At 37.8% G+C, this 22,211-nt stretch overlaps 5 protein-coding genes and 1 non-coding gene across 6 annotated transcripts; 5 read left to right on the forward strand and 1 right to left on the reverse strand.

Moving 5' to 3' along the window:
• Positions 1 to 449: 449 nt before the first annotated feature.
• LOC103320631 (transcription factor MYB123-like) lies at positions 450 to 1,941 on the forward strand. Its single transcript, XM_008222340.2, has 3 exons — positions 450 to 634; positions 725 to 854; positions 1,048 to 1,941. Exons 1-3 carry the CDS (start codon positions 502 to 504, stop codon positions 1,673 to 1,675), a joined length of 891 nt encoding a protein of 296 aa, XP_008220562.1. The 5' UTR covers positions 450 to 501; the 3' UTR covers positions 1,676 to 1,941.
• A 5,508-nt stretch (positions 1,942 to 7,449) lies between these two features.
• Positions 7,450 to 13,220, forward strand: LOC103320630 (uncharacterized). Its single transcript, XM_089046173.1, has 16 exons — positions 7,450 to 7,778; positions 8,000 to 8,084; positions 8,210 to 8,285; positions 8,389 to 8,525; positions 8,656 to 8,726; positions 8,815 to 8,890; positions 8,977 to 9,107; positions 9,266 to 9,436; positions 9,515 to 9,784; positions 9,992 to 10,039; positions 10,138 to 10,178; positions 10,896 to 10,986; positions 11,069 to 11,270; positions 11,395 to 11,529; positions 11,714 to 12,419; positions 12,647 to 13,220. Exons 1-15 carry the CDS (start codon positions 7,610 to 7,612, stop codon positions 12,393 to 12,395), a joined length of 2,385 nt encoding a protein of 794 aa, XP_088902299.1. The 5' UTR covers positions 7,450 to 7,609; the 3' UTR covers positions 12,396 to 12,419; positions 12,647 to 13,220.
• Positions 13,221 to 13,651: 431 nt separating this feature from the next.
• On the reverse strand, positions 13,652 to 15,055 carry NDHU (Chaperone DnaJ-domain superfamily protein). The gene is made up of 5 exons (XM_008222338.2): positions 14,719 to 15,055; positions 14,552 to 14,613; positions 14,380 to 14,469; positions 14,142 to 14,285; positions 13,652 to 13,972 (listed from the first exon to the last, which is right to left on the reverse strand). Exons 1-5 carry the CDS (start codon positions 14,990 to 14,992, stop codon positions 13,877 to 13,879), a joined length of 666 nt encoding a protein of 221 aa, XP_008220560.1. The 5' UTR covers positions 14,993 to 15,055; the 3' UTR covers positions 13,652 to 13,876.
• Positions 15,056 to 15,196: 141 nt separating this feature from the next.
• On the forward strand, positions 15,197 to 15,268 carry TRNAD-GUC (transfer RNA aspartic acid (anticodon GUC)). Its single transcript has one exon. It is a non-coding gene; the product is annotated as a tRNA-Asp (tRNA).
• A 78-nt stretch (positions 15,269 to 15,346) lies between these two features.
• On the forward strand, positions 15,347 to 18,510 carry PEX10 (peroxin 10). The gene is made up of 10 exons (XM_008222337.2): positions 15,347 to 15,760; positions 15,865 to 15,954; positions 16,040 to 16,134; positions 16,235 to 16,439; positions 16,604 to 16,673; positions 16,771 to 16,849; positions 17,342 to 17,472; positions 17,705 to 17,796; positions 17,995 to 18,083; positions 18,153 to 18,510. The coding sequence occupies exons 1-10, from the start codon at positions 15,527 to 15,529 to the stop codon at positions 18,253 to 18,255; spliced, it is 1,188 nt and encodes a 395-aa protein (XP_008220559.2). The 5' UTR covers positions 15,347 to 15,526; the 3' UTR covers positions 18,256 to 18,510.
• A 311-nt stretch (positions 18,511 to 18,821) lies between these two features.
• Positions 18,822 to 20,675, forward strand: LOC103320627 (small ribosomal subunit protein uS3y). Its single transcript, XM_008222336.3, has 6 exons — positions 18,822 to 18,979; positions 19,098 to 19,245; positions 19,359 to 19,530; positions 20,043 to 20,097; positions 20,199 to 20,330; positions 20,442 to 20,675. Exons 1-6 carry the CDS (start codon positions 18,950 to 18,952, stop codon positions 20,616 to 20,618), a joined length of 714 nt encoding a protein of 237 aa, XP_008220558.1. The 5' UTR covers positions 18,822 to 18,949; the 3' UTR covers positions 20,619 to 20,675.
• Positions 20,676 to 22,211: the final 1,536 nt, after the last annotated feature.

The raw sequence follows: 22,211 nt of genomic DNA on the forward strand, positions 1-22,211 counted from the left end.
TGACATTTTTTGGTCATGGATCACATTAGAAAATGAAGTTGCATAGTTGTAGGTGATAGAAATTGCGTGTTATATTCTGCTACTGTCTATAAAATTCACATCCCAACAACACGTTGTCTCATTTAAAGAGCAGGAATAATAATAACTTGAGATATCGAAAATCTTGAGCACTCGGATATTGAAATATTTTAGGCAAATTACATATATTCTAACAATTCGATATAAATGTGAAAGAGAGGGTGCGTGTGCGAGCGCATGCATATGATAAGCCCTGGAGCACCAAATCCGTCCTACCACACAACTTGTTAGACTTTTATTGGCCACCTCATCAGTGGCTTGGCCTTTTTCCCCTAAATAAACAAAAAAATAATATTTCTCTCAGCAATAGTCAGTTTCTTGCCTCCGGTAGCCTTTTGATTTATTGTGTGGGGAGCTATATAAAAGGGCCCGAGTCCTCCTTCCTTTATTCCCTGAGAGGAAGAGAGAGAAGGGGAGATCAAAATGGGGAGAAGTCCATGTTGCTCCAAGCAGGGATTGAACAGAGGAGCATGGACTGCCCTAGAAGATAAAATACTAACTTCTTACATCAAAGCCCATGGTGAAGGCAAATGGAGAAGCCTCCCAAAGAGAGCTGGTACTTTGCTTTTTCTGCATTTTTACTCTGTTTTTTTGCTCTGCCTTTTACTCTGTTTTTCAAAATTTTATGGTGTGTCACATAATGCAGGTTTGAAGAGATGTGGGAAGAGCTGTAGACTTAGATGGCTAAACTATCTGAGACCAGATATAAAGAGAGGCAACATATCCGGTGATGAAGAAGAACTCATTGTCAGACTCCATAACCTTCTTGGCAACAGGTGGTTCTCTCTCTCTCTCTCTCTCTCTCTCTGTCTGTGTGTGTCTCTCTCTCTCTGTCTCTCTGTCTCTGTCTCTGTCTCTCTCTGTCTCTGTCTCTCTCTCTCTCTCTCTCTCCCCCCACAACCACAATTACATTATTTTTTGGCTTTTTACGAGCAATAGTTTCTGAACTTTGGTTATATAATTGTACAGATGGTCTCTAATAGCTGGAAGGCTACCGGGGCGAACAGACAATGAAATCAAGAACTACTGGAACACAACTTTGGGGAAGAAAGCTAAAGGAGAGCCAACTTCCACCGGATCATCAAAAGAAACTTCTCCACCCCCAACCAAATCCAGAGCCAAAAGGCGAGAAATCGAGTCGAAAACAACGAAACCATCAGCTGCAGCAGCAGCCGCAGCCACTCTGCCTCCAGTAATAAGAACCAAGGCCACAAGGTTGAGCAAAGTTTTAGTCCCAACAATCCCTCAGATTCCTAGCGATGATTATAATCAGACGGCCAATGCTTCATCTTCCACAAAGCCATCAGAGCTCCAAGCTCATCAAACCCAGTTGACAGATCAACAAGTTAATGTAGGGGATTGCACTAACAACTTGAACAACAACTATGGCTGCACCGATGAAGATGATGATATTGAAGCTAAGGGTGGGTTCTGCAATGCGTTTCAGTCTCTGCCACTAGACGAGGCTATGATCAATGCCACGTGGACGGGTGGAAACGATTGTGATCTTGAAGACTACGGTGCCACATTGGATTTAGATTCTTTGGCTTTTTTGCTTGACTCCGAGGAATGGCCATCGCAAGAGAATATTTCCTAAACTAATTTGAAATAATTAATAAGTAAATAAATAATACAAGAGTGTGCATGTGTGACTTCTGCAAAACCATTAAACTCGAAGGAGATCAACACACTAATTAATTACGAGTTCCTAATTAAGCTTAGCAGCTTGCTTAATTAACTAATGGACAGCTAGCTTCTGTAATTCATATTTCATATTGATCTTAGTTGTTATGCGCTTTAAGGTTAATTAACCCTGCTTGTAATATAATTATCATGGGTCAATGAAGACTTGCATTTCTTAAATACATGTTGCCCTCGCACCTGACAATAAAAAACTCTTCTTAGCAAAATAAAAAGAGACGATTAAAAACATCAAAGAAAACCTTATTCTGAAAGCTGGTAGCATGTCACTGTTGTACCCTAAAATGATACTAAACTTTTTTGCAGGGTTCCAATTCACTGAAAACCAGTCTTTGTTAACCTGTCAATTAGTCAATATATTATGTATATATATTTTTTAATATTTGTAATGTATAGTTAGACCAATAATTTGAGAGGTAGTTGCTGTTTAGGTCATTAATCATCTTTATGAAGGACTTGGTGCAACTTTGCACCAGTACATGCCAAGCTGCCAACCCACACACAAATATTATGAGGAAGGCGAGGCGTACCATATTTGCAATATCACATAATCAATATTCTATTAAACAGGTAGTACACAATATGGTATGATTAGTATTTTTAAAAATATTATTGCCCGAGGCTTTTTCTTTTTATGTATGATGTGATTAATTCATGGGTTCCACCATGAAATAAGTTTTGGGTGAAAATATTTCCTAAAGTGAGTAAAATAATTAAGAAACGAGAAACATGACACTATCAATGTGATCAAAATAATGAAAGCTTGTATTTGATGAAGTGAGAAAATGGGACCTAAAGTCTCCCAATCCCGTGTGCCAAATGTGCGGAGCATATGCCATATACAAGCATGAGCCCTCCTAATTTGTCTTCTAAGAATTATGTTTTTGTCCTTATTTGTTGTTTGTTTTTATCTTCTTCTTCAAGTCACACTAGCCAGCATGTGCTTTTCAAGATTGTTAATTTGTGACTTGTGAGCTTTGAATTTCTGGTAGCTTTAAATGGGGTAGGTTGGCTTGCCACGAATTAATATCTAATTTTCACCACTCGATTAAAGTTCGAGGTAGGTAACGAAATATCTCTCCAAAGTGATGCATTAATATATATGCTAACTAAGCCTCCCTTAATCATGATTTGCAACTTGATTAATCATGACCAGAAGAAGGGGTTAGGTTATGGGTGGAAGCAGATGAAATGTTAATGGAAAATAATTGCATGCATGCCCAGTGCATTCATTCATTCATTTTTATTGCATCAAGCTTTTGCTGCCTTTCATAATTATTGATTTGATTTTGGAGAGAGTCTTTGTCGCAACTTTTGAAAGACCACATCTGGCTGGAGAGAGCGAGAGTTTGTCCAATCGTTTGAGGGGTAGGTCTGCGTGAATTATCTCTGAATAAAGTTGTCTTTTTTTCTTTTTTCTTTTTTCCCCTCATTATTATTCATTTATTTTTAAATGCCCCGGCTTTAATTCGTAGCTCCAGCTTTTTTGTAAGCAACAGGACTAACAGATAACAGGATCTCTGTTTCGACCAAACAAAAGAAAAGACAACAGGATCTCTGTCATACAACTTAGAAGTACAGTCCTACAAACAATCGTCCATGTTTGAATGTTTCCCACGGGCAGTTCATTCAGTTGATTAATTTGTAAGTTAATCATTTTGAGCAGTTGACATAGCATTGTCATTTACGGCACGCGCATTGTGCGTCATAAAAACCTCATTTTCTTCTTGTGTGTAAAACCCCAACATGGTGTGCTTTCACGTAATTGAAAGAAACCAACCAGGGACACACGTAGGAGGAAAATAATACAAAGCTTCATCATATACACGTACACATACAAGTACATGGAAACTGATAACTTATTATAAAGTTGGTTCATCTGCAAGATGTTACACTCCAACCATTTTCAGAAGCTTCACCACCAAAATATGTTATTAGGCTAATCTTAAAATTTAATTAAGAAGATTGTTCAGTGCCGGGAAACCGAAAATATTAATTGTTTGCAGATTACGTGAAGTAATTTATTTTAGATGTCCTTAATTCAATTAATTAGTAAGTATAATATAAGTGCCTGAAGTACCCAACTGGGAAATATTCTAGGTTTGGCTTGCTTAGTGTGGTTCATACAGAAACCAGTGCGGGCCTTTTCGAAGAGAGAAGATATGTTACGCCACAATTAATTTTGTAGGTATACTTATTGACCAACATGGGAGGAAAGAGACCCCCATCCAATAATTATTATATTTACCCTTTAATTTCTATTTATTCATGATTTTGGTGTTGAAATTAGCAAAACGAAAAGGCTCGGGGCTGGTGCTGATAACCTACCCGGCTATCTAATTTTCCAATTTTCACGCGGGACAATTTATTTTTTCAAACTTTAGCTTTATCGCATCGATCCATTGAATTTTGTGTAATTATTGGGCAATGTCATTCAAAATTTATCGTAAAGAATGTTGAATTTTGTGATTAATTAATTATTATATATGGCGGAGTGACATTTGATATGAGCTTTCATCTTAAATTGACCTCTCACTGAATTCGATACTTTGAGTGATTTAGTATGAATACGACTCTTTCCTGCATGCCCCTCAATTTCCAACCAATTGAAACCTTCCAGAAAGGCTGTGGCTGTCCTATGAAGTCCTGCAGGCTGCAGAGTCTCACAAACATCGTTTTCTTTCACCAATACAGAAGGGAAGGGAAGGGAAGGCTCTTCTGTACAGAAAATAGGCACATTAATAATTGACCATTATTAAAGATTAAACAATTCATAATAAAATTAGTGTGTGAATCTCGCATATAAAATTAATATAATATCATGGTTAGTTAATATGTTACATTACTGTAATTTGCATACACAAAAACCTACGACATCCAAACGTGGAAAAAATGTACTGTTCTTACGCTGTAATTCACATTCACATGGTTGAAGGCGGCCAGGAGGAGTGACAAGGGAATAATGCGAGTCTTCCAAGTGATGATTGGATTTTTTTGGACATTTTCTTGACCAATTTCACATTAATTACTACCTAACTTTCTAGCAAGGTTTAAAGTTCATGTCAATGTAAAGGAAGGACGGATACGATAGAAGACAAATTTCATCATCTCAGCTCCTTCCTTCTTCCTTCCCCCCTGGAATTAAAACTTTTTTTAATGTATAATATCCTGTGATTGGTTTGATCTGGGAGAGATTCTTCATGATGTCATCGACTAAACACTCGCAAATCACGATTGTTTTTTTCTTTATTTTCTGTTCACATGAAATATTTTAAAACAGCTAGAGGAGCAGTTGATGTAACTGTTGAAAGTGTGTCTCTGTCTCCATAGGGCCAGAGATGTGTCTTCTCTTGTTTCTCTTATGATTTATACTTTCAACAAAGCTTTTCAAATCAAGAGAAGTTTTTGCGTTATTTGAGAGAAATTTTATTTTACTTAAAGAAAGTTGGAAGGTGAAAATAGTTAATTAAGGTCAAAGATAGCAACATTTGAGGCTATTATCATATTGCATTGATTTATAGGATCACGAGCAAACAAATGCTAGTAAATTCAAACTCTTATCTTATAAAATATTGGTTGATTGCATGTCAATTATAAATTCTATGTATTTACTCGAGGATGATGGACTAGTTTTGAATTATTTTTGCTCACCGTTTAACCCAAGGTGTATTCCTATCATTATTTTCAACACTTAACACGCGTTCATAGACATAATCATAATTAACTCTTTACTTTGTATTTATTGAATTATTGTTATACTCATTGACACCTGTCAAGTGTCAATAAGAGTGGTGATGGTACACCCTGTGTTAAAGTAGTGAGAAAAAATGCTATCGACTAGTTTTTGTGTACAAAATCCTAATGGTCTGCCAAAATCCAGAGTTTTATGAGTAAAAATGGATCGGATGATTGATGTATTCAAAAGATGAAAAGGGTATTAGTTTAATTAGGGAAAAAAGTTGGTTGAACTTTCTTCTGAAAACAAAAAAGAGTTGGTTGATTTTGCCTTGAGTTTTTGGCTAATGAACTTTTGGGCTCTGTTTGATTCGTGAGAAAGGAGGCTTGAGGATGAGGAATCAATTGCTTTCCTATGTTTGGTAAGCCCATGCATGCATGAGAAATCGTTGCATGACACATGTTAAAATACGGGGAAAGTGAAGCCCTCTTCCCTCTTTTGGGTTTTGTTTCTCTCCTCATGGGAATGTTTGGGAAAATAAGCTAATATTAAATGCACTTTTCATGACTATTTTGTCTATATTAACAATTTAGAATTACAATATATATCATTTTATAAATTCTTTTTAATTTGATTTAATATGAGTATAATTAGAAAATTATACAAACTTTTTTTTCCATTCCTATTCAAAACAAACACGGGAAAAGAAATAAAACGATATCTCTCTATTACTTTCCTAGTATTACCAAATATGAGAAATGAATATTTTATTTCCCATTCATTAAAAAATGATATGAGAAATGATTTCCTATCAAATCCGTTTCGTGAATCAAACGGGACATTTGTTCTTTTCTTATGATGAAGTGAGATCCAAAGTTTGTAGAAAGTAAGGTGGGCTCAGGGGTGAAGCCATGTTGGGACCGGCCAAACCTACGTTTCCTCCAAGACTACGCCTTCTTTTGCAAACCCATTCCCAAAAGTTTTAATAAAACTATTATTATACTACCTCTTTACACAAATTGCTAAAAAAGCAAAGAGATTTTAATCCATTTTTCTATTTGCTTGGCGAGAGCAAACTTTCTCATTGTTTGTGAGTTTTTCTCTCAAACTGGATATTATATTATTAAGTTTTACAATTAGGTTAATTCATAGATGAATGATTGCTTAGTTGCATATATTGAGAAAAACATTTTTAATAGTATAGATGACGTGGTTGTTATGCAAAGATTTCAAAATATGAAAACTTGTCAAGGACAATTATGAATTGTAATGAATTTGTTTTTTTTTTAATTGTCAAAATTATGATTGTAATGAATAGACAATATTATTTTTGATGTTTTGGTATGTCTTGAGTTTGAATTTTTTATTGTTTATATTTTATGCGAGGCCCCTACACATATAAAATCACTGACTTCACCACTGTTGAGCTGACTCAAGGTTGAGACTTATTTAATTTGGATGTTTACGTTTAAAACTTTGGCCTTTCAACCGTTCATAAAAGGAGACTTCTAAACACAGATAGCTCAATTTTTATTATTTTGTTTGGTCTAATGATAGCTCAAGTTTCAATCTCCCAAATGAATAATGTGAATGAGATTTAATCATGCAATAAATTACTAGTTCACAACCTAAACCCATGCACCGCTGGCCTCCGAACACCTCCTTCTCATGCGTCTTCTCTCTTTTTCTCTCTCTCTCGACTACCCCACTTTAGTAATTTAGTGCTGGACTGGGATGGTTGCCTTGAGGTGTTATGTTTGTGGGCTTTGTCGGGTTGGCCTTCTTGTAGTGTTGCCTAGGGGTGTTTCCTGTTTGTTTGGTTGCGTAGCAGCTTTTTGTGTTGTTTCCTTTCCTTTCGCAAATGAAAGTGTGTTTCGACCACAAAAAAAAAAAAAAGAAAAAAAAAGAAGAAGTTCACATGGGAATTTTTGTATCAAGAGTTTGAGTTGGACCTGACTTGTTTCTTAGGAAAACTTTTTCTTTTGGGCTTAAACAAAACAGAGTCCAAATCTTAACCCTCACACCAAGAAAACGAAAATTTCTTACGCAATCCCGTCCAATCTATATCCCTCCTGGGTTTTCTCTCTCTTACCTGACAACTTGATGATCTGAGCTTCGACTCACCAACTCGACTCGACTCGGCCCGACTCCGCCATGGCGGTTCAGTTCAAATTCCGAAGCTCCGTGAACTTCGACTCGGTCGATATCGACAGCCGAACCTCCATATCAATTCGCGATCTGAAATCGAAGATAATTCGCCACAAGAACCTCAATATATGCCAAGACACCGATCTCGTATTCTCTGATGCGATAACTGGTCAAGGTCAACTCTCTCCCGCCCTTCATTTTTATCAATAGTTCTTTGCCGCTTTCAACTTATTATGGTCTGTGTTTGAGACATTACATTCGGGCATGAAATCTTGCTTAACAATTTTAATAATTAGAATTAAAATTGTGGTGTTTTTTTGCACGGAATTGGAATTAGGGTTTAAGCATATTGATAGATACATTTTAACATTCCTTTCTTTTCCGGATTGATTTCAGAGTACACTGACGAGAATATTCAAATTCCGCGTGGTTCTAGCGTGATAATCAAGAGAGTGCCCGCAGGATCAATTCATGCAGATGTGTAAGATATCTACCCATTTGATATTTATATTGCTTGCTCGTTTTTAATGGGCATGCATATTTCATTGGTAATGGAAGTTTATTTAGTGCCCCTGAATTTCTTCCTCTTGTGAATTTATACTACAGTGGCAAGCCTCACGTCAACTCATATCAGAATCTTCATAGCAAGGACTCTGTGAATGCTAAATCACTTGTTTCAGCGGTTTATATCTTAACTTTGCACTCACTTTTTTGTTGTTGTTGTTGTTGTAATTCTTCTGTATCATATAACTCTTTGGTAAAACTTATATGTTTCAATGTCACAGAATGTGGAGACTGTTGACTTTGATGACTTTGGGGTTGACTTGTTTCCCATTCCTAGGGCAACCTTTTTCAGTTCTGATATGGATGCGGACAAGGATACCTGCATCCTTGATTATGAGCCAAATACTGACATCAAAAGGTTTGATTATTTTCTTACAATAGTGATTTCTTAGTGTGGTATGACTTTTTATTTTAAAACTTCAGATACATCAAATCCTCGGGTAGAATTTTGGTATTTATGCAATACATGATTTTCAATGTGTACTTAGATATTCAGAGCAAGCTGTGGGAGGAGGCCGTAAGCTTGAAGCAAGTGGCCTTAGTGATGCTATTCCAGAAGGTATGTGCTGTTTGTATTGTTATTTGTTAGTTGTACGAGCCATTCATGGGTTAGGTCTATGCTTACCACTCTGCAATATTTAATTTAGGTCATGTACATAGTGGCGTTGAGCACACCGTACCACAGACAAAACCAAATCCTGAAGAAGACATGAATCTGGAAAAGTAGGATATGCAGTTGTTTTATCATCTTATTGTTTTTATGGTTCTTCTCTCAAGGATCTGACTTTTTAAATCACTTGTAAATGAAGGGTGGGTAGTGTGAATCCCATAGATACCCGGCATGCTGATTTGTCATCAGAGCTGAAATGCTCTTTATGCTACTCAATTTTCAAGGAGGCCATGATGATACCATGCTGCCAGCACAGTTTTTGTGAGAAATGTAAGTGTACTGTCTGGTAGTTTACCGACTTTCGTTCCTAGATATTGATTGGATATTATTGCCTTTTTTCTTTTCTTCCCAGAACTACTATGTAATTTTTCTTTAGATATTAGTAATCTGGGCTGTAACCTGAATGTGATAATTGCACTTGAGTTCAGGCATTTGTCAAGTGCTGCTTGAGAAGGCAAGATGTCCGAAGTGTTTTTCGACCAAATGCAGAGTTGATGATTTGCTACCGAATGTATCACTTAGGCAAGCAATTGAGCATTTCCTAGAATCTCAAAATTTAATCACTGGTCCAGATAATGATTGCTGCCAATATGCTCCAGGTACGAGTTTTATATGTGTCTATTATGACCTACCTCAACTTTACTCTTGTGTTTAACTCTTTAGTAATGTAAAAACAGATGGCGAATCTGGAATTCAGGCAAAAGATGTGTCTTGTGGTGGTAGTATCTTACAAAGAGAGTCAGAGTTGCCTCATTCTCCTGAAACAGGGATGGGATCTAATCATTTCTTCGCAGAATCTGCTCATATCCCAGCCTTCAAAAAAGATGCACCTAACCATTTCGGTGCAAAAAACTTTCTAAAAAGACATGGTTCTACTCGTATCGTTCCTGATGGCTTGGCAGCCTTTGATGATTGCCAAGGAGAAAGCAAGCCGATGCATGAGCAAGGTAATCTTTTTAAAATTTTGGGCTTATTCACTCTTGCTTTCATTGTCTGCTGTAATAATTTTGTATATTTCCAATGATGCATTTGATTTAGTGTAATGTAACTTTGCTGGAAGTAGACTCAGTATTCTATTTCTTGTATAACTAACCGTTGTATCTTTTCCAGTCCATAGTGTTACTTTAATATGTCCTTTTATGATGTGATTACAGCTGAACCCACAACTAAGAAAAAGAGGCCACCTTGGGTTTGCACAGCAGGTACTATCTAACTTGGTCCTTTGTGACCTTGCTGGAACTTTATCAATAAGCTATTGTGGCGTATATCACCTTTTCTAACAATCATGCTATTTTACTAGGTGGTGACAAGAGTTTCTTGGGGACTGGAAAGCACAGAAAGGTATTAACTGTGAAGTTGGACATGCAGTTTATTTTGGGAGTTTCACTAAAACACCCAAAATGGGAGCTGAAATTATAAAAAAACCCAACACCCAAAACACTTTATAAACACACCCAAAACCCATTTATAAACACACCCAAAAAATATATAATTGTTGACTTTGGGGTTGATTTTGGGTGTGTTTCTATGTTTAAATAGTGTTTGGGTTTTTTTATAAATACATGTCTACGATTGGGTTTATTTATAAATTTTATTTATTTTTATTGTGGGCATAATCAAATATGTCACTCTAGGGGAACATAAGTGCCAATTTAAGTAGTCCCAAACTCTGGATTTAAAATTTGGCAGATTTAATCATTAAAATCTCATTCTGTCAATTCTCTTTGATAGGATCTTTATCGTAAAAAAGTTGTAGTTGTTCACTGTTTTAGTTTACCAGCGAAAGTTGGTATTCTTTCATTGTTTTAGAAGTTATTTTTCGGCTTTTGAGCCCATGTTTTAGGTCCAAGTGCTAAAACGACAGACTCTATTTATGTCCTTATTGTGACTTCACTTTTTTGTCCTATTGTAATACATATTTATAAACTCGGGTTGTAATATTAGATGAAATGAAGAGAAAAATGAATTTGACATAGGTCCATCATTCATGTTATGACATTCCTTTTTGTTTTTTCGGGGAAATTTTTTGACTGTCTAAACCTGTCTTTATGAAATCAGGGGGAACGTACCTGTTACATGTGTGGGGCTCCAGACCATTTCATAAGAGACTGTCCAGTTGCTTCAAGTCCACATCCTATGCTTCATGCAGGTATGAAATGGGACCTGCATGCATTATCTTGTAGACTATTATGAAGTCTTGTCTGTGATGTTCACCTATTCGTGGATTTCAGGAAATGCAATCTTTCCAGGAGCTATGCCAGGTTATGTACCACCACACTGGAATGGGGCTCCCTCGCCTCATGCCCAGCCCTTTAGAAATCCATATGGAAATCATGTGATGACTGCTTTTGATACAAGTCTGGTCCCTCCTGCTCCTTTTGCTGCTCCTACATACATGGCATCTATGTATCATAACTCGTTTCCTGCCTTTGGGTAGGTTCTTTATCATCTTTAGTTGATTGGTGTACATAAGATATTGGTGATGGTAGTGATCCTCAATCATATAAAGTATCCTTCAATTGCTTCATATTGATTTTGACACCAAACAATCTTGCAGTGGATATATGAGGATGCGAGGTGTCACTCCTCTTCAAGGAACGGGTGAAGACTACAATTTAACTCATCCAGAGTTCCCGGATCTTCAAGGTCGGGAAAAGAGAAGAAAATTTTCAAATGAGAATTCGAAAGGTAAGTCTTTTAATTATCAATAATCAGTAGGAGGAACTTATGCATGTATTGTTTGATGGATGTGTGTAAATAAGGGCACAAGTGTATGCATCTTTGTATGCTAGTTTGCGTCTGAAATGATAGTATCAGTTTTGATTATTGTTCTATTAATAGTCCTAATTCTTATGAGTGGTTTTGTCCTGCACCAGAGAACAATCTCATGATGGTGACGAAGACTGTGATTTAAACAAGAGGCGTTACTGTACTGGGATAGAAAGATTGCATGATCATAAATCTTGTATAAACAAAGAAAAGAGTACAAGTTACTCTGAGGACGGCTCTACTAAAGGGTCCCAGAGGCAACATCGGCATCATAATCACACAGATGATGACATGCTCTCAATTGATGGTCAGCGGAAGAGTTCTCATTTGGTGGTTGGTGGTAGAGATCAGAAGCAGTATCATCGCACAGAGAGATCAAGTTCAGAAGTAGATGATATGTCAAGTAGCAGTTGCCACAGTGAAGAGAAACACAAATACTATCGTAGAAGCTCCAAAAAGTATAAGGAAAGAGGAGAGCAGTGTGGCACTGGTTCCAGCCGGAGTCATCATCAAAGTATGAGTAAGAAAGATGATCACAGTAAAAGGATTGAGCACAATTTCAAAAGGCACAGTCAGAAGCATCACAGCCACTCAGGATCCGGCATAGAACAGAGTGTTTCCAGTGATAAGAAGTTGCATAAAGGGAGCAGTCGCAGTTCTAGACATTCTAAGCACAGTGCAAAGAGTAATGTTGATGAGCTGAGTCATGACAGGTGGCAGATGGCTAGTGGGTCCGATGAAGATGGTGCAGAAGGTTATCAGTATTGTAGACGGAAAATAAAACACTGAATAGAAGAAGTGCTGATTTCTGAGGTAAATTGTGTAGATGACGTCAGATTTCTCAACTTTGATGTTCTATATGGTACTCTTTGGTTTCAGTTAGATTGTATTATTTTGGTTAGCATAGCATTAGCTCTTTTTGTTTTTTGAAGTAATCTGCCTATACTTGTCGAAAGCAACATATTTAGCGCAAGTTATCTTTTGCTTATGTAGGCTACTTCTTTTCTAATGCCAATTCTCTGTTGGTTTTGTTGATACAGATCTGATTGACTCGGCTTTGGGACAGTAACTATTTGTAAATATCTGCTAACCCTCTTCACTTTTTTAGCTTGATCATAGAGGGGGAAGGCTAGCAAACAAAAGTTTTAACCAGAGCAGCAGTGGTTGGAGAAAAACTTCCCAATCCCTGTTTCATTGAACCCCCTCTCTCTATCGCTCACCTTCTTTGATAGGTGACAATGAAACGGAGATAGGGAAGTATTTCTCACAATGGTTGATGTAGCCATAGGGCTCGTATACCTTTTGTTCTTCATGAAACTTTACTTTTGCAGCCATATCGAAGCTGGTTGAAGGTATGTTAAAAGATACAGAAACAGAAGACATAAAATCGGGGGGGTAATATTGCCTCCTCAAGTTGGCAAGCTTCCGAAGTTATACATTTTGATTAAGCCAGTATATCCCAGTTACCCATTGCTGTGAGTAAATATAAAATTCAGTTTAGAGTGTTGGAGGCTAAATTAGTGGATAATATTATTAAAAAAGAATTCTGGATCAAAACAAAAGTGAGTTGAGTTTTTGACATCTGCTGGTGGATTTTCCAATTCCTTATTTTAATATTTTGGTTCTGCTATATTACCTATTATTTCTTTCTTTTGGTTTTTTGGGTCCTGACTGGATCTAACAAATACTCAATATTTCCATAAAATAAAATAAAAGGTATATTTAATATTTCTGTAAATGTATACTATAGTATAAGAATCTAGTCATATGGACTCAAATAATATGTTCAGATAATATATGTTAATAATTTTTTCGGATATAAATTCTTCAAAGGTTTTTTTTTTTGTTTCTTCTAAAGTAAGTAAAATATTTCACTAAGGAAACGTTTAATCGAATTTTGGGGTGTGAACTAATACCTGAGACTTTTAGCGGCGGTTTTCCTTTCTGCTGCTAAACTTTTTCAGGGTATTTTATTGGCCTTTTTTGAACTTTTACCACCGGTCTTATTCGTCGATAAAGAAGTAAGTAGACCGTCACTAATACTAGAATGCTAACTTGCAAGCCTTTTTTTGTCTGTTTTCAGGTACATATTTGCTTCCCCTCCCCAAAAACACCGCGGGCAGTTTTACCAAAGGCCAGAGAAGCTGCAATGACTTCGATTGCACCAATGCAACCCAACACAGCAACACAAAAATACTGACCAAGCAACATTGGCAAAAATTAATTAAGAAGCTGCAGATACAGGCAATGCAAGTTGCAACAAAGTTATTCTATCGATTAAGGGCTATGGATAATATGATGGACAATATGAACCATCCCAATATGAAGTATCCCACCAATCTTGTCGGCCCTGGATCATCTGGTTCCTGCAATAAGTGCTCCTATCCATTATTCATATAAAACCGTTGTCTGAACTGAACTTGAAGAACAAAAACTAAAGCCGGACTTTCAAGAATCAAATCAAAACCATAAAGAAACTAACTTAAGAAAAACCTTAATTTGGACATGACCAAGATTAAAAAGATTAACAAGTACCTGTACTGGTGGTGGAGTTCCTTCTGCCGGTCTCGTTTTCTCAACCTCGTAAGGCCAAACATACGTGTCTGGTTTTTCGCTTCTGGCCAGGCTCCAATCGTATAGTCTTCGCTCATCCCTGGATGACAAGATTGTATACGACTCCTATGCATACACATACAAAATTTGAATCAGCTGATGAGATATTTTGTTTTTGAAAAATAAAAACATATACAAAATAAACTGGACTAAAACTGACTTTTAAAGGCACCAGATTCTTGTTCAGCTCCTCTTCATCTAACCCCTGATTCTTTAGCTCATCAAGCTTGGCTTTGTACGCAACCGAAACCTGCATGCTTAAACAGAAACACATAAACAAAGAGACCAGGGAGAAGAAGATAGGTGCTTGAAGAAAATGGTTAAGTTGTGACCTCATCGTACGAGCATCCTCTTCGAAGTCCAAGTCTGCCATAGTGATCTACATCTGTAATTGCTGCAATTTAAACCTTGTTTTGGTCAATTGAGCTCAAAGGGTAACTAAAAAAAACTTGAATATTCGAACATGAATGGATGATCAACAACTCAACACTCTACGTACGTATGCCGCGAAGTGCTCGTTCCACATTAAGAGCAGAAATCAGAGAAGGCGGTTCTTGTGGAACTTCAATGGAGCTTTGTGAATCGGCTTCAGTCGTGGCAGTCTCTGCCGATACATCACGGGAGCTTCTAATGATGCAAAACCTGCGCGGTTTTGAAGCAAACCTTATGGAGTTTGAAGAGAATATACAACCATTTTTAGACGTTGGATTAATAGGAAAGTTTTTCTGCGCAATGTGTATGGTAGAGGTGGAAGATGACACAGCCATTGGCATAAGGTATAATTAGCATCAAGGTCAGCGTTTTTTTTATTTTCTGTTTAAATGTTGCCAATGCCTTTTGGAGTTTTGTTTGGTGGGAGATAAGGCTCGCCTTTGCTTTCCTACCAAAGGTTTGTTATCTGGCAAACTCTTGCTGTCGTCGTGTAACATAAATGTTTGTCGTTAAATATAATATTCTGTGGCAACGTAAACAACCAAGTCGTTGTAGTATAGTGGTAAGTATTCCCGCCTGTCACGCGGGTGACCCGGGTTCGATCCCCGGCAACGGCGCATTTTTTTTACAAAATGGCCATTTTGGCTACTCATTTTACGGTAAAACGACGTCGTATTGTATTTTATCCCTTCCCTGTCCTCTTCTCTCTCTTCCTCGAGCAACCAAAAAACTCTTCCAAGTCTTTCTTTCTGTTTCTCTCTTCGTATCTGCACACTGAAATTTCAAGTCTCAATCTTTAGGTTTCCCAAATTGGAGTTGCAATTACTAACTTGAACACATAATTCGACCAAAAAAAGAAAAACAGTGAACAAAACATGGGTTGGAACGAGGTAACCGGGTCGGGGCAGCAAGCTGGGCCGAGAGGAGGAGAAGCGGGTCCCAGTAGCAGCGACCCTGGCGCGGCGCGGCGGTTCCCACTGGCCGCTCAGCCGGAGATCATGAGAGCAGCCGAAAAGGACGACCAGTACGCCTCCTTCGTCTACGACGCTTGCCGCGATGCCGTCCGCCACCTCTTGGGTACAAGAACTGCTGTAGCTTACCAGAACGAGGTTGGGCCCTTTTAAAAGTTTTCTACTTTAGCCACTGTGAATTGGGATATAAATAACTAGTTCCATCCATGGAGTTCATTTTCTCTCTTTGTTGTTTTTGGCAGACAAAGCTTCTTGGGCAAGTGCTTTATTACGTTTTGACAACAGGGTCAGGCCAGCAAACTCTTGGGGAAGAGTACTGCGACATCACTCAGGTTTATCCATTTAGCTTCTGATTTTTCTCTAATTTGAAATTCCTTTGTTACTTGTGTAGTTGATGCTTGATACTTGTGTTTTTAGGTTGCAGGGCCTTATGGGCTGCCTCCAACCCCAGCAAGGCGAGCACTTTTCATTGTGTACCAGACAGCACTTCCTTATATTGCAGAACGAATTAGGTCCCAGCTCCCCCACCTGACCTTTTCTTTTCATTTTTACGCATCTATTCAGCAAACTGTGACCTTACTCATGTATATTTTTCGATTTCACTTTACGCAGTTCTAGAGCTGCTAACCGTGGCATAGTACTTGCTGATTCCGATGAGCTCTATGGCAATAATGCTTCATTGAGCAATGATGTTCAGTCTTCTTCAGTCACCCCTACTTCAACTGCCTCTACATCAGGGGCGTCTGCTTCAGCTATCAGAAGATTAAAAGAGAAATTCAACGGATTATGGCTTTCTTTAGTTCGCAGATGGCCTACGGTATACTTAACCACCTCTTATTTTTACTTATAAATTGATTACAGGTTAGGATTTTTGTCATCTTGTTTTTCAATCTTTGAATGTCACTAGCTTTGATTGGTGATCAGAGAACCTGGGTTGAATCCCTTTTGTAGTTAATATCTCTATGATGCTGGTCCCTCCAGGTGCTGCCTATAGCTCGTGAATTTTTGCAATTGGTTATTCGTGCTAACCTTATGTTCTTTTACTTTGAAGGTGATTCCTGCATTTAGAAGCTCATGCATTGTAGTGAAAGTTCTGGTGAAGATTTGGGAGAGAAACTAATTTTCTTGCTATTATTGATTCTCTGCAGGCCTCTATTATCATATATCAAAACGTACAGCAGGCATTCGTTATGTGTTCATTGGAAAACCATCCAACCAAAGGCCTAGGTAAGGATTGTATGCTACAATGGAATTTCAATTAGCCACTTATGTAAGAATGGTATATCAGCTGCTGATTACTCCTAACTTCCAGTATCAACATATTTTTTCATGCTGATTTTCTTATGCAAAAACACTTAGGTTTCTCATCTCCACTAGCTTTCTCTTCTGGGATGTATAACATTACATGAACTTGTCTTAGTATTCCTGTGACTGTAATTTTTCGCATTTTATGATTAAAAGGATTGAAATTGTCCGCATTCTGATTCTAAAATTTAATTTCCACAGATTGAGCATGTCTAAGAATCTCAGTGAATCTAAGATGTGCCTTTCATTGAGTCTTATTGCGATCTGTTTGCAATTTTTTCTATTCTTCTTTATCGTCAATGCCCTTGTTCTGCTCTTACTTTTGTCCCCCATTTGCTTCAGAACATCATTTGGCAATTGTATAGCGATTCTTTATCTATAAAATGCAGACTTGTTTTGTTGGCTTCCATGCAGATACCAAATTCTGGGAGTATTCCTGTTGATTCAGCTCTGTATTATAGCTGCTGAAGGACTGAGGCGGAGTAATTTATCTTCTATCGCAGGTTCAGCTCATCAGACTTTTGGTACACATCAAACTTCTGGAGGTCAGTTTGTTCTTCCAATTTGTTCTTACCAATTTATATTTATGGTCTTCACATGAAGCAACAGAACTTACAACCTATCAAGTAAAACCAGTCATATGGTGTAAGATTAAATAAGTTAAGCCCATAGGGCAATCACAGAAGCATTCTTCATGGTTGTATATTAAAGACCAGTTTCCCTTTTTCAATTAGTAACTACAATTACAATCTGCCACCTTTGTTTATGGGTTTATAGGTCGAGATTTGCCTGTGTTAAATGAGGAAGGTCATTTGATATCAGCAGACACTGCCAAGGGAAGTTGGGTCCCTGATTCATCGACTTCAGAGGTATATATTCCAATCATGACATTGAACTCTTTTCCTCTTTTGAGGCTTATGTATTGCTTTTTATATATTATGACTTCTGCGGTGTGACTGTGTGAATGGGTCGATCCAGCAAAAGTGTCACTCGTCTATTTGAGTGGATGTGATCTCTTCGAAATAAATTTAAATGACTGAATCAAACTTTTTTCTTCCTCCTTTTAGTCTCAGGCCAGTGGGATGAGCAAATGCACACTCTGTTTGAGTAATCGGCAACACCCAACAGCCACACCTTGCGGCCACGTATTTTGCTGGTACTGTCCCTTTGCATTTTCATTACTCCAGCCTCTCTTTCTCTCGGGTTTAACATGATCTGTTTGCAGGAGTTGCATTATGGAGTGGTGCAATGAAAAGCCTGAATGCCCCCTCTGCCGGACTCCCATAACTCATTCGAGCCTAGTTTGCTTGTACCATTCAGACTTCTAGTGTTCGATCGCGGTGCACTGCAGTTTTCACTAAACAGAAAGGAAAATCAACTTGCAACCAAGCAACTTGCCCTCCTGTTCAATGAGAACCACCATATTTATTCAGTTATTGTATGTCACTGAGAATAATAAATAGGTTAGAATAGAATGGAGCAGCACCTATGTGCCTCAAAAATGGTGGTTGTAAGCTTGTAATTGCCTCATTTGAAGATACAAGATCAATATGCGTAGCAAAGATTCTATTCGAGTGTCGAAATAATTCTTCAAATATATAATTTAATCCATATTGTTATTATAGAGTTCAAAGATCAAAGAAAAAAAAAACAATGCAACTCTCTCCTAGGAAGTCGACGGTTAGAGGCAGTCGATCGATCACGTGCGCAAGTAACTTTCAAATTCCATCAATGACTGAGAGATGATGTAATTACTTTTTGGGCTAAGCCCACCTATTCGGCCCAAAGAGAAAAAAAGAAATTGATGATGGGCTAAAATAATGGTTTCGAGAAAGTATGTCAGATTACGATCTTATCCTTGTAAATGGACCGTCGGATCAGGCTCCTCCTCCGTCCCTTTATATAGTAAACATATTCGGGTCCATCAACGCCTCTGCTGAAGCAATTAGGGTTTTGTGCAAGCAAACGCCGAAAGCGCCGAAGCTCAGTCTTGGATACTCTCATCTCCTCCGATTTCACAACATGGCAACCCAGATGAGCAAGAAGCGAAAGGTAAACACACACAAACTCCCCCGAATTAGTTAAATAATTAGCCAATCAAATCTAAAATCTGAAATTATTATACATACAAATGATAAATTAATCGTAGGTTTGTTTATGCAATTGATAGTTTGTGGCCGACGGAGTCTTCTTCGCCGAGCTGAATGAGGTTCTGACCAGAGAGCTGGCAGAGGATGGCTACTCTGGCGTCGAAGTTAGGGTCACCCCTGTTCGCACTGAGATCATCATCAGAGCCACTCGTACTCAGAACGTTCTCGGTAATTCTAATCAACGATCTATAATTCTGTTTATCAATCTAAATAATTACAATTAAATTTGATAATTTTGTATTCATTTGATAAATATACATGTGTATGTATATATCGAATAGGCGAGAAGGGTAGGAGGATTAGGGAACTGACATCTATAGTTCAGAAGCGGTTCAAGTTCCCTGAGAACAGCGTTGAGCTCTACGCTGAGAAGGTGAACAACAGGGGTCTCTGCGCCATTGCTCAGGCTGAGTCTCTCCGTTACAAGCTCCTTGGAGGCCTCGCTGTTCGCAGGTCCAATTCCATTATTCCATTTTTTCTTTATTTGTTTAAATTTAGAATTCATGTCAGTCGAAGTCATCTTTTCAGCGAATAGGCTTATGATGTACATGTACGGAGTGCTGAACTCGTGTCTGAGGATGACTATAGTTGCTCATTCCATCTATGTTAGCTTAGGATTGATATGTATGTTCACTCCTGGCTATATGATCACTTTGATCACTGGATGGTAAATTTTTCATCATTTAATGGTTTTCAATCCCTCGTTTCGTAACACATTGTGTGGGGCATGAGCATTGTTTCCATTTCCCTTTATGCCGTTTCTGCGTTAGACTTGGGGTTGTTTTTGTATCAATGCTCAAATAAAACCCCGGGTGGAGTTTGTCAGGCTTCTTGTGCTAATCTCAAAGTTCTTGGAGTTTGGAATATTCTCCTACGTCTACCTGAATTGCTGCACAAGGGTGTACTTAACATTTATTTATATGATAAAGTTATGCGTTAAAGCTAAAGATTTTTCATTCTTGCAGGGCATGCTATGGTGTGCTGAGATTTGTCATGGAGAGTGGGGCAAAAGGCTGCGAGGTATGCCATAAGATCCCTTGTTTTTCCATTTGGAAACCTTAGTTCTTTCTCATAGGACTTTAAGGATGGTTCCTGAAAAACTAATTTTTGTCTTGACATAGGTTATTGTGAGTGGAAAGCTCAGGGCACAGCGTGCCAAGTCAATGAAGTTTAAGGATGGCTACATGATATCATCTGGTCAGCCCGTCAATGAATATATTGATTCTGCTGTGCGACATGTTCTTCTTAGACAGGTTAGCTTCTTTCGAACTGCTATTTGGTATTAGCTGAAGGGTTCAGTTCTTTTTTTCTTTTGACTAGTATGGTTGATTATGTGATATATTTTTTTCTTGGGAATACAACAGGGTGTGCTTGGTATTAAGGTGAAGATCATGCTTGACTGGGATCCTAAGGGTAAGCAGGGGCCAATGACCCCATTGCCTGATTTGGTGACTATCCACTCTCCCAAGGAAGAACAATATCTTCCAGTTCCACCGGTGGCGGCAGTCAACATAGAGGCTCCTGCAGTTGCAGTAGCTTAAACTGAATTCGGTTGTTGGTGGTTGTTTCCGACAACGTTTTATGTAGTATTATGTTATGTTAGCAGGGGCCAATGACCCCATTGCCTGATTTGGTGACTATCCACTCTCCCAAGGAAGAACAATATCTTCCAGTTCCACCGGTGGCGGCAGTCAACATAGAGGCTCCTGCAGTTGCAGTAGCTTAAACTGAATTCGGTTGTTGGTGGTTGTTTCCGACAACGTTTTATGTAGTATTATGTTATGTTAGCAACAGTTTTTTGTTGAAATCAGGAGAGGAATACTATTATATTGTTGTTTTGATTAACTCCTCAGGTTTGCATATTTAAAGTTTTTTTTCACTTAAATTTTGTTTTTGTTTTTATGAATGAGGGGTGGTGACTTAACTCGCTGTTGCTGCTATATGTATATTGGTTTTGGTTGAGTTTATTCCCGACCCAGGTGGAAAAAGTTATGGGTGTGAGCTCTTTTAGTTAGTAGCAGAGGCAAGGCATGTAGTAAATCTTTATATGGATGGATGTTTTAGTGGTAGGTTTTTATATGATTCTCTTAAAATAAAGCAATTTGGTCTTTTATGGAATATGTTGGCCTTTCAAATTTGAGGTACACAAATGTTGTATGGATGGTTTGTTTTGGAAAAAGGAAATAATTTTGTAGAAGCAGACTACGAGATTGATACTTCTGACTTCATATGCAATGTTAAGGTTCTATGCCTATTGAATTGATTGTCTTTTATTAATGTTAAAGAAATCATTGAGTTAATTGCGTTTGGTAATTTACGACTGTGGGCTGGGTAATTTACTGGCTTAGCTAGCCCTAAAACAATTACAACGCCTAGTCTATAGCATTGGATTAAAGTCAGGATATGGGGCATGGCATTGGATTAAAAGTCTGCATCGACCATGGGTTATGGACATTTCCGCTATTTCTTTGTAGTGTGATATGGATTATCAAATGGCTAGTTTCAAGAAAATCTGAAAGTGTAACCGGTTATTGGCATTGGGTTAAAGTCCGCATGAATCATGGGTCCTTTCTGCTATTTCTTTGCAGTGTGATACGGATTCTCAAACGCCTAATTTGGAAAATCTTAAGTGTAACCGATTATTGGCATATCTTTTAGAGTATGATTAAGAGATGAACGAAAGCAACTGTTGCTCTTTCTCACTTTCTATCATCTTGACCTACCACCTTTAGAACAAAGGGCTTCACTCACTAGGACATGTTTCAACCGTTTCAGCTGACTTGTAAATAAATAAATAAAACTGTTTCAGCTGCAAAATGTGTTGTTTCAAATTCATAAAAATAAAGGTAAAATCTGATCTGGTCTATGGTAAAATCTTCTAAAACCAGAAAACTGTTGTGTGGTGGTTTCTTCCAAGGGGTGAAAATTGGCGAAAACAAGGTTCGAATTCGATGAGTGGCTCATGGGTACACATCCAATGTATACAGACCATACATATCTTATCTTATACATATACTTATTTATACAAGAAATTAGACCAGCTTATTTTTTTTTATAAATCAACATTAAACATGTTATTACACTGTTTTTGGGGATTAAACAATTAAAAGGAAGAAGAAGAAAAAGGTGTGATA

The sequence above is a fragment of the Prunus mume genome, linkage group LG2 (genome assembly GCF_029339155.1).
Source record: "Prunus mume cultivar Tortuosa linkage group LG2, ASM2933915v1, whole genome shotgun sequence".
Lineage (NCBI taxonomy): Eukaryota > Viridiplantae > Streptophyta > Magnoliopsida > Rosales > Rosaceae > Prunus > Prunus mume.

What these genes read in the sequence shown, in the direction of transcription:
- LOC103320631 (XM_008222340.2), top strand. Translation starts at nt 502, where the DNA reads ATGGGGAGAAGTCCATGTTGCTCCAAGCAGGGATTGAACAGAGGAGCA. An exon ending in AAGCCTCCCAAAGAGAGCTG is followed by an intron (nt 635 to 724) that starts GTACTTTGCTTT and finishes CACATAATGCAG; the next exon opens with GTTTGAAGAGATGTGGGAAG. An exon ending in CATAACCTTCTTGGCAACAG is followed by an intron (nt 855 to 1,047) that starts GTGGTTCTCTCT and finishes ATAATTGTACAG; the next exon opens with ATGGTCTCTAATAGCTGGAA.
- LOC103320630 (XM_089046173.1), top strand. Translation starts at nt 7,610, where the DNA reads ATGGCGGTTCAGTTCAAATTCCGAAGCTCCGTGAACTTCGACTCGGTC. An exon ending in GGATCAATTCATGCAGATGT is followed by an intron (nt 8,085 to 8,209) that starts GTAAGATATCTA and finishes TTTATACTACAG; the next exon opens with TGGCAAGCCTCACGTCAACT. An exon ending in CAAGCCGATGCATGAGCAAG is followed by an intron (nt 9,785 to 9,991) that starts GTAATCTTTTTA and finishes ATGTGATTACAG; the next exon opens with CTGAACCCACAACTAAGAAA.
- NDHU (XM_008222338.2), bottom strand. Translation starts at nt 14,992, where the DNA reads ATGCCAATGGCTGTGTCATCTTCCACCTCTACCATACACATTGCGCAG. An exon ending in ACGAGCACTTCGCGGCATAC is followed by an intron (nt 14,614 to 14,718) that starts GTACGTAGAGTG and finishes TTTAAATTGCAG; the next exon opens with CAATTACAGATGTAGATCAC. An exon ending in AGAATCTGGTGCCTTTAAAA is followed by an intron (nt 14,286 to 14,379) that starts GTCAGTTTTAGT and finishes GTGTATGCATAG; the next exon opens with GAGTCGTATACAATCTTGTC.
- PEX10 (XM_008222337.2), top strand. Translation starts at nt 15,527, where the DNA reads ATGGGTTGGAACGAGGTAACCGGGTCGGGGCAGCAAGCTGGGCCGAGA. An exon ending in AGTACTGCGACATCACTCAG is followed by an intron (nt 15,955 to 16,039) that starts GTTTATCCATTT and finishes TTGTGTTTTTAG; the next exon opens with GTTGCAGGGCCTTATGGGCT. An exon ending in CTGATTCATCGACTTCAGAG is followed by an intron (nt 17,797 to 17,994) that starts GTATATATTCCA and finishes TCCTCCTTTTAG; the next exon opens with TCTCAGGCCAGTGGGATGAG.
- LOC103320627 (XM_008222336.3), top strand. Translation starts at nt 18,950, where the DNA reads ATGGCAACCCAGATGAGCAAGAAGCGAAAG. An exon ending in TCGTACTCAGAACGTTCTCG is followed by an intron (nt 19,246 to 19,358) that starts GTAATTCTAATC and finishes TATATCGAATAG; the next exon opens with GCGAGAAGGGTAGGAGGATT. An exon ending in GACATGTTCTTCTTAGACAG is followed by an intron (nt 20,331 to 20,441) that starts GTTAGCTTCTTT and finishes GGAATACAACAG; the next exon opens with GGTGTGCTTGGTATTAAGGT.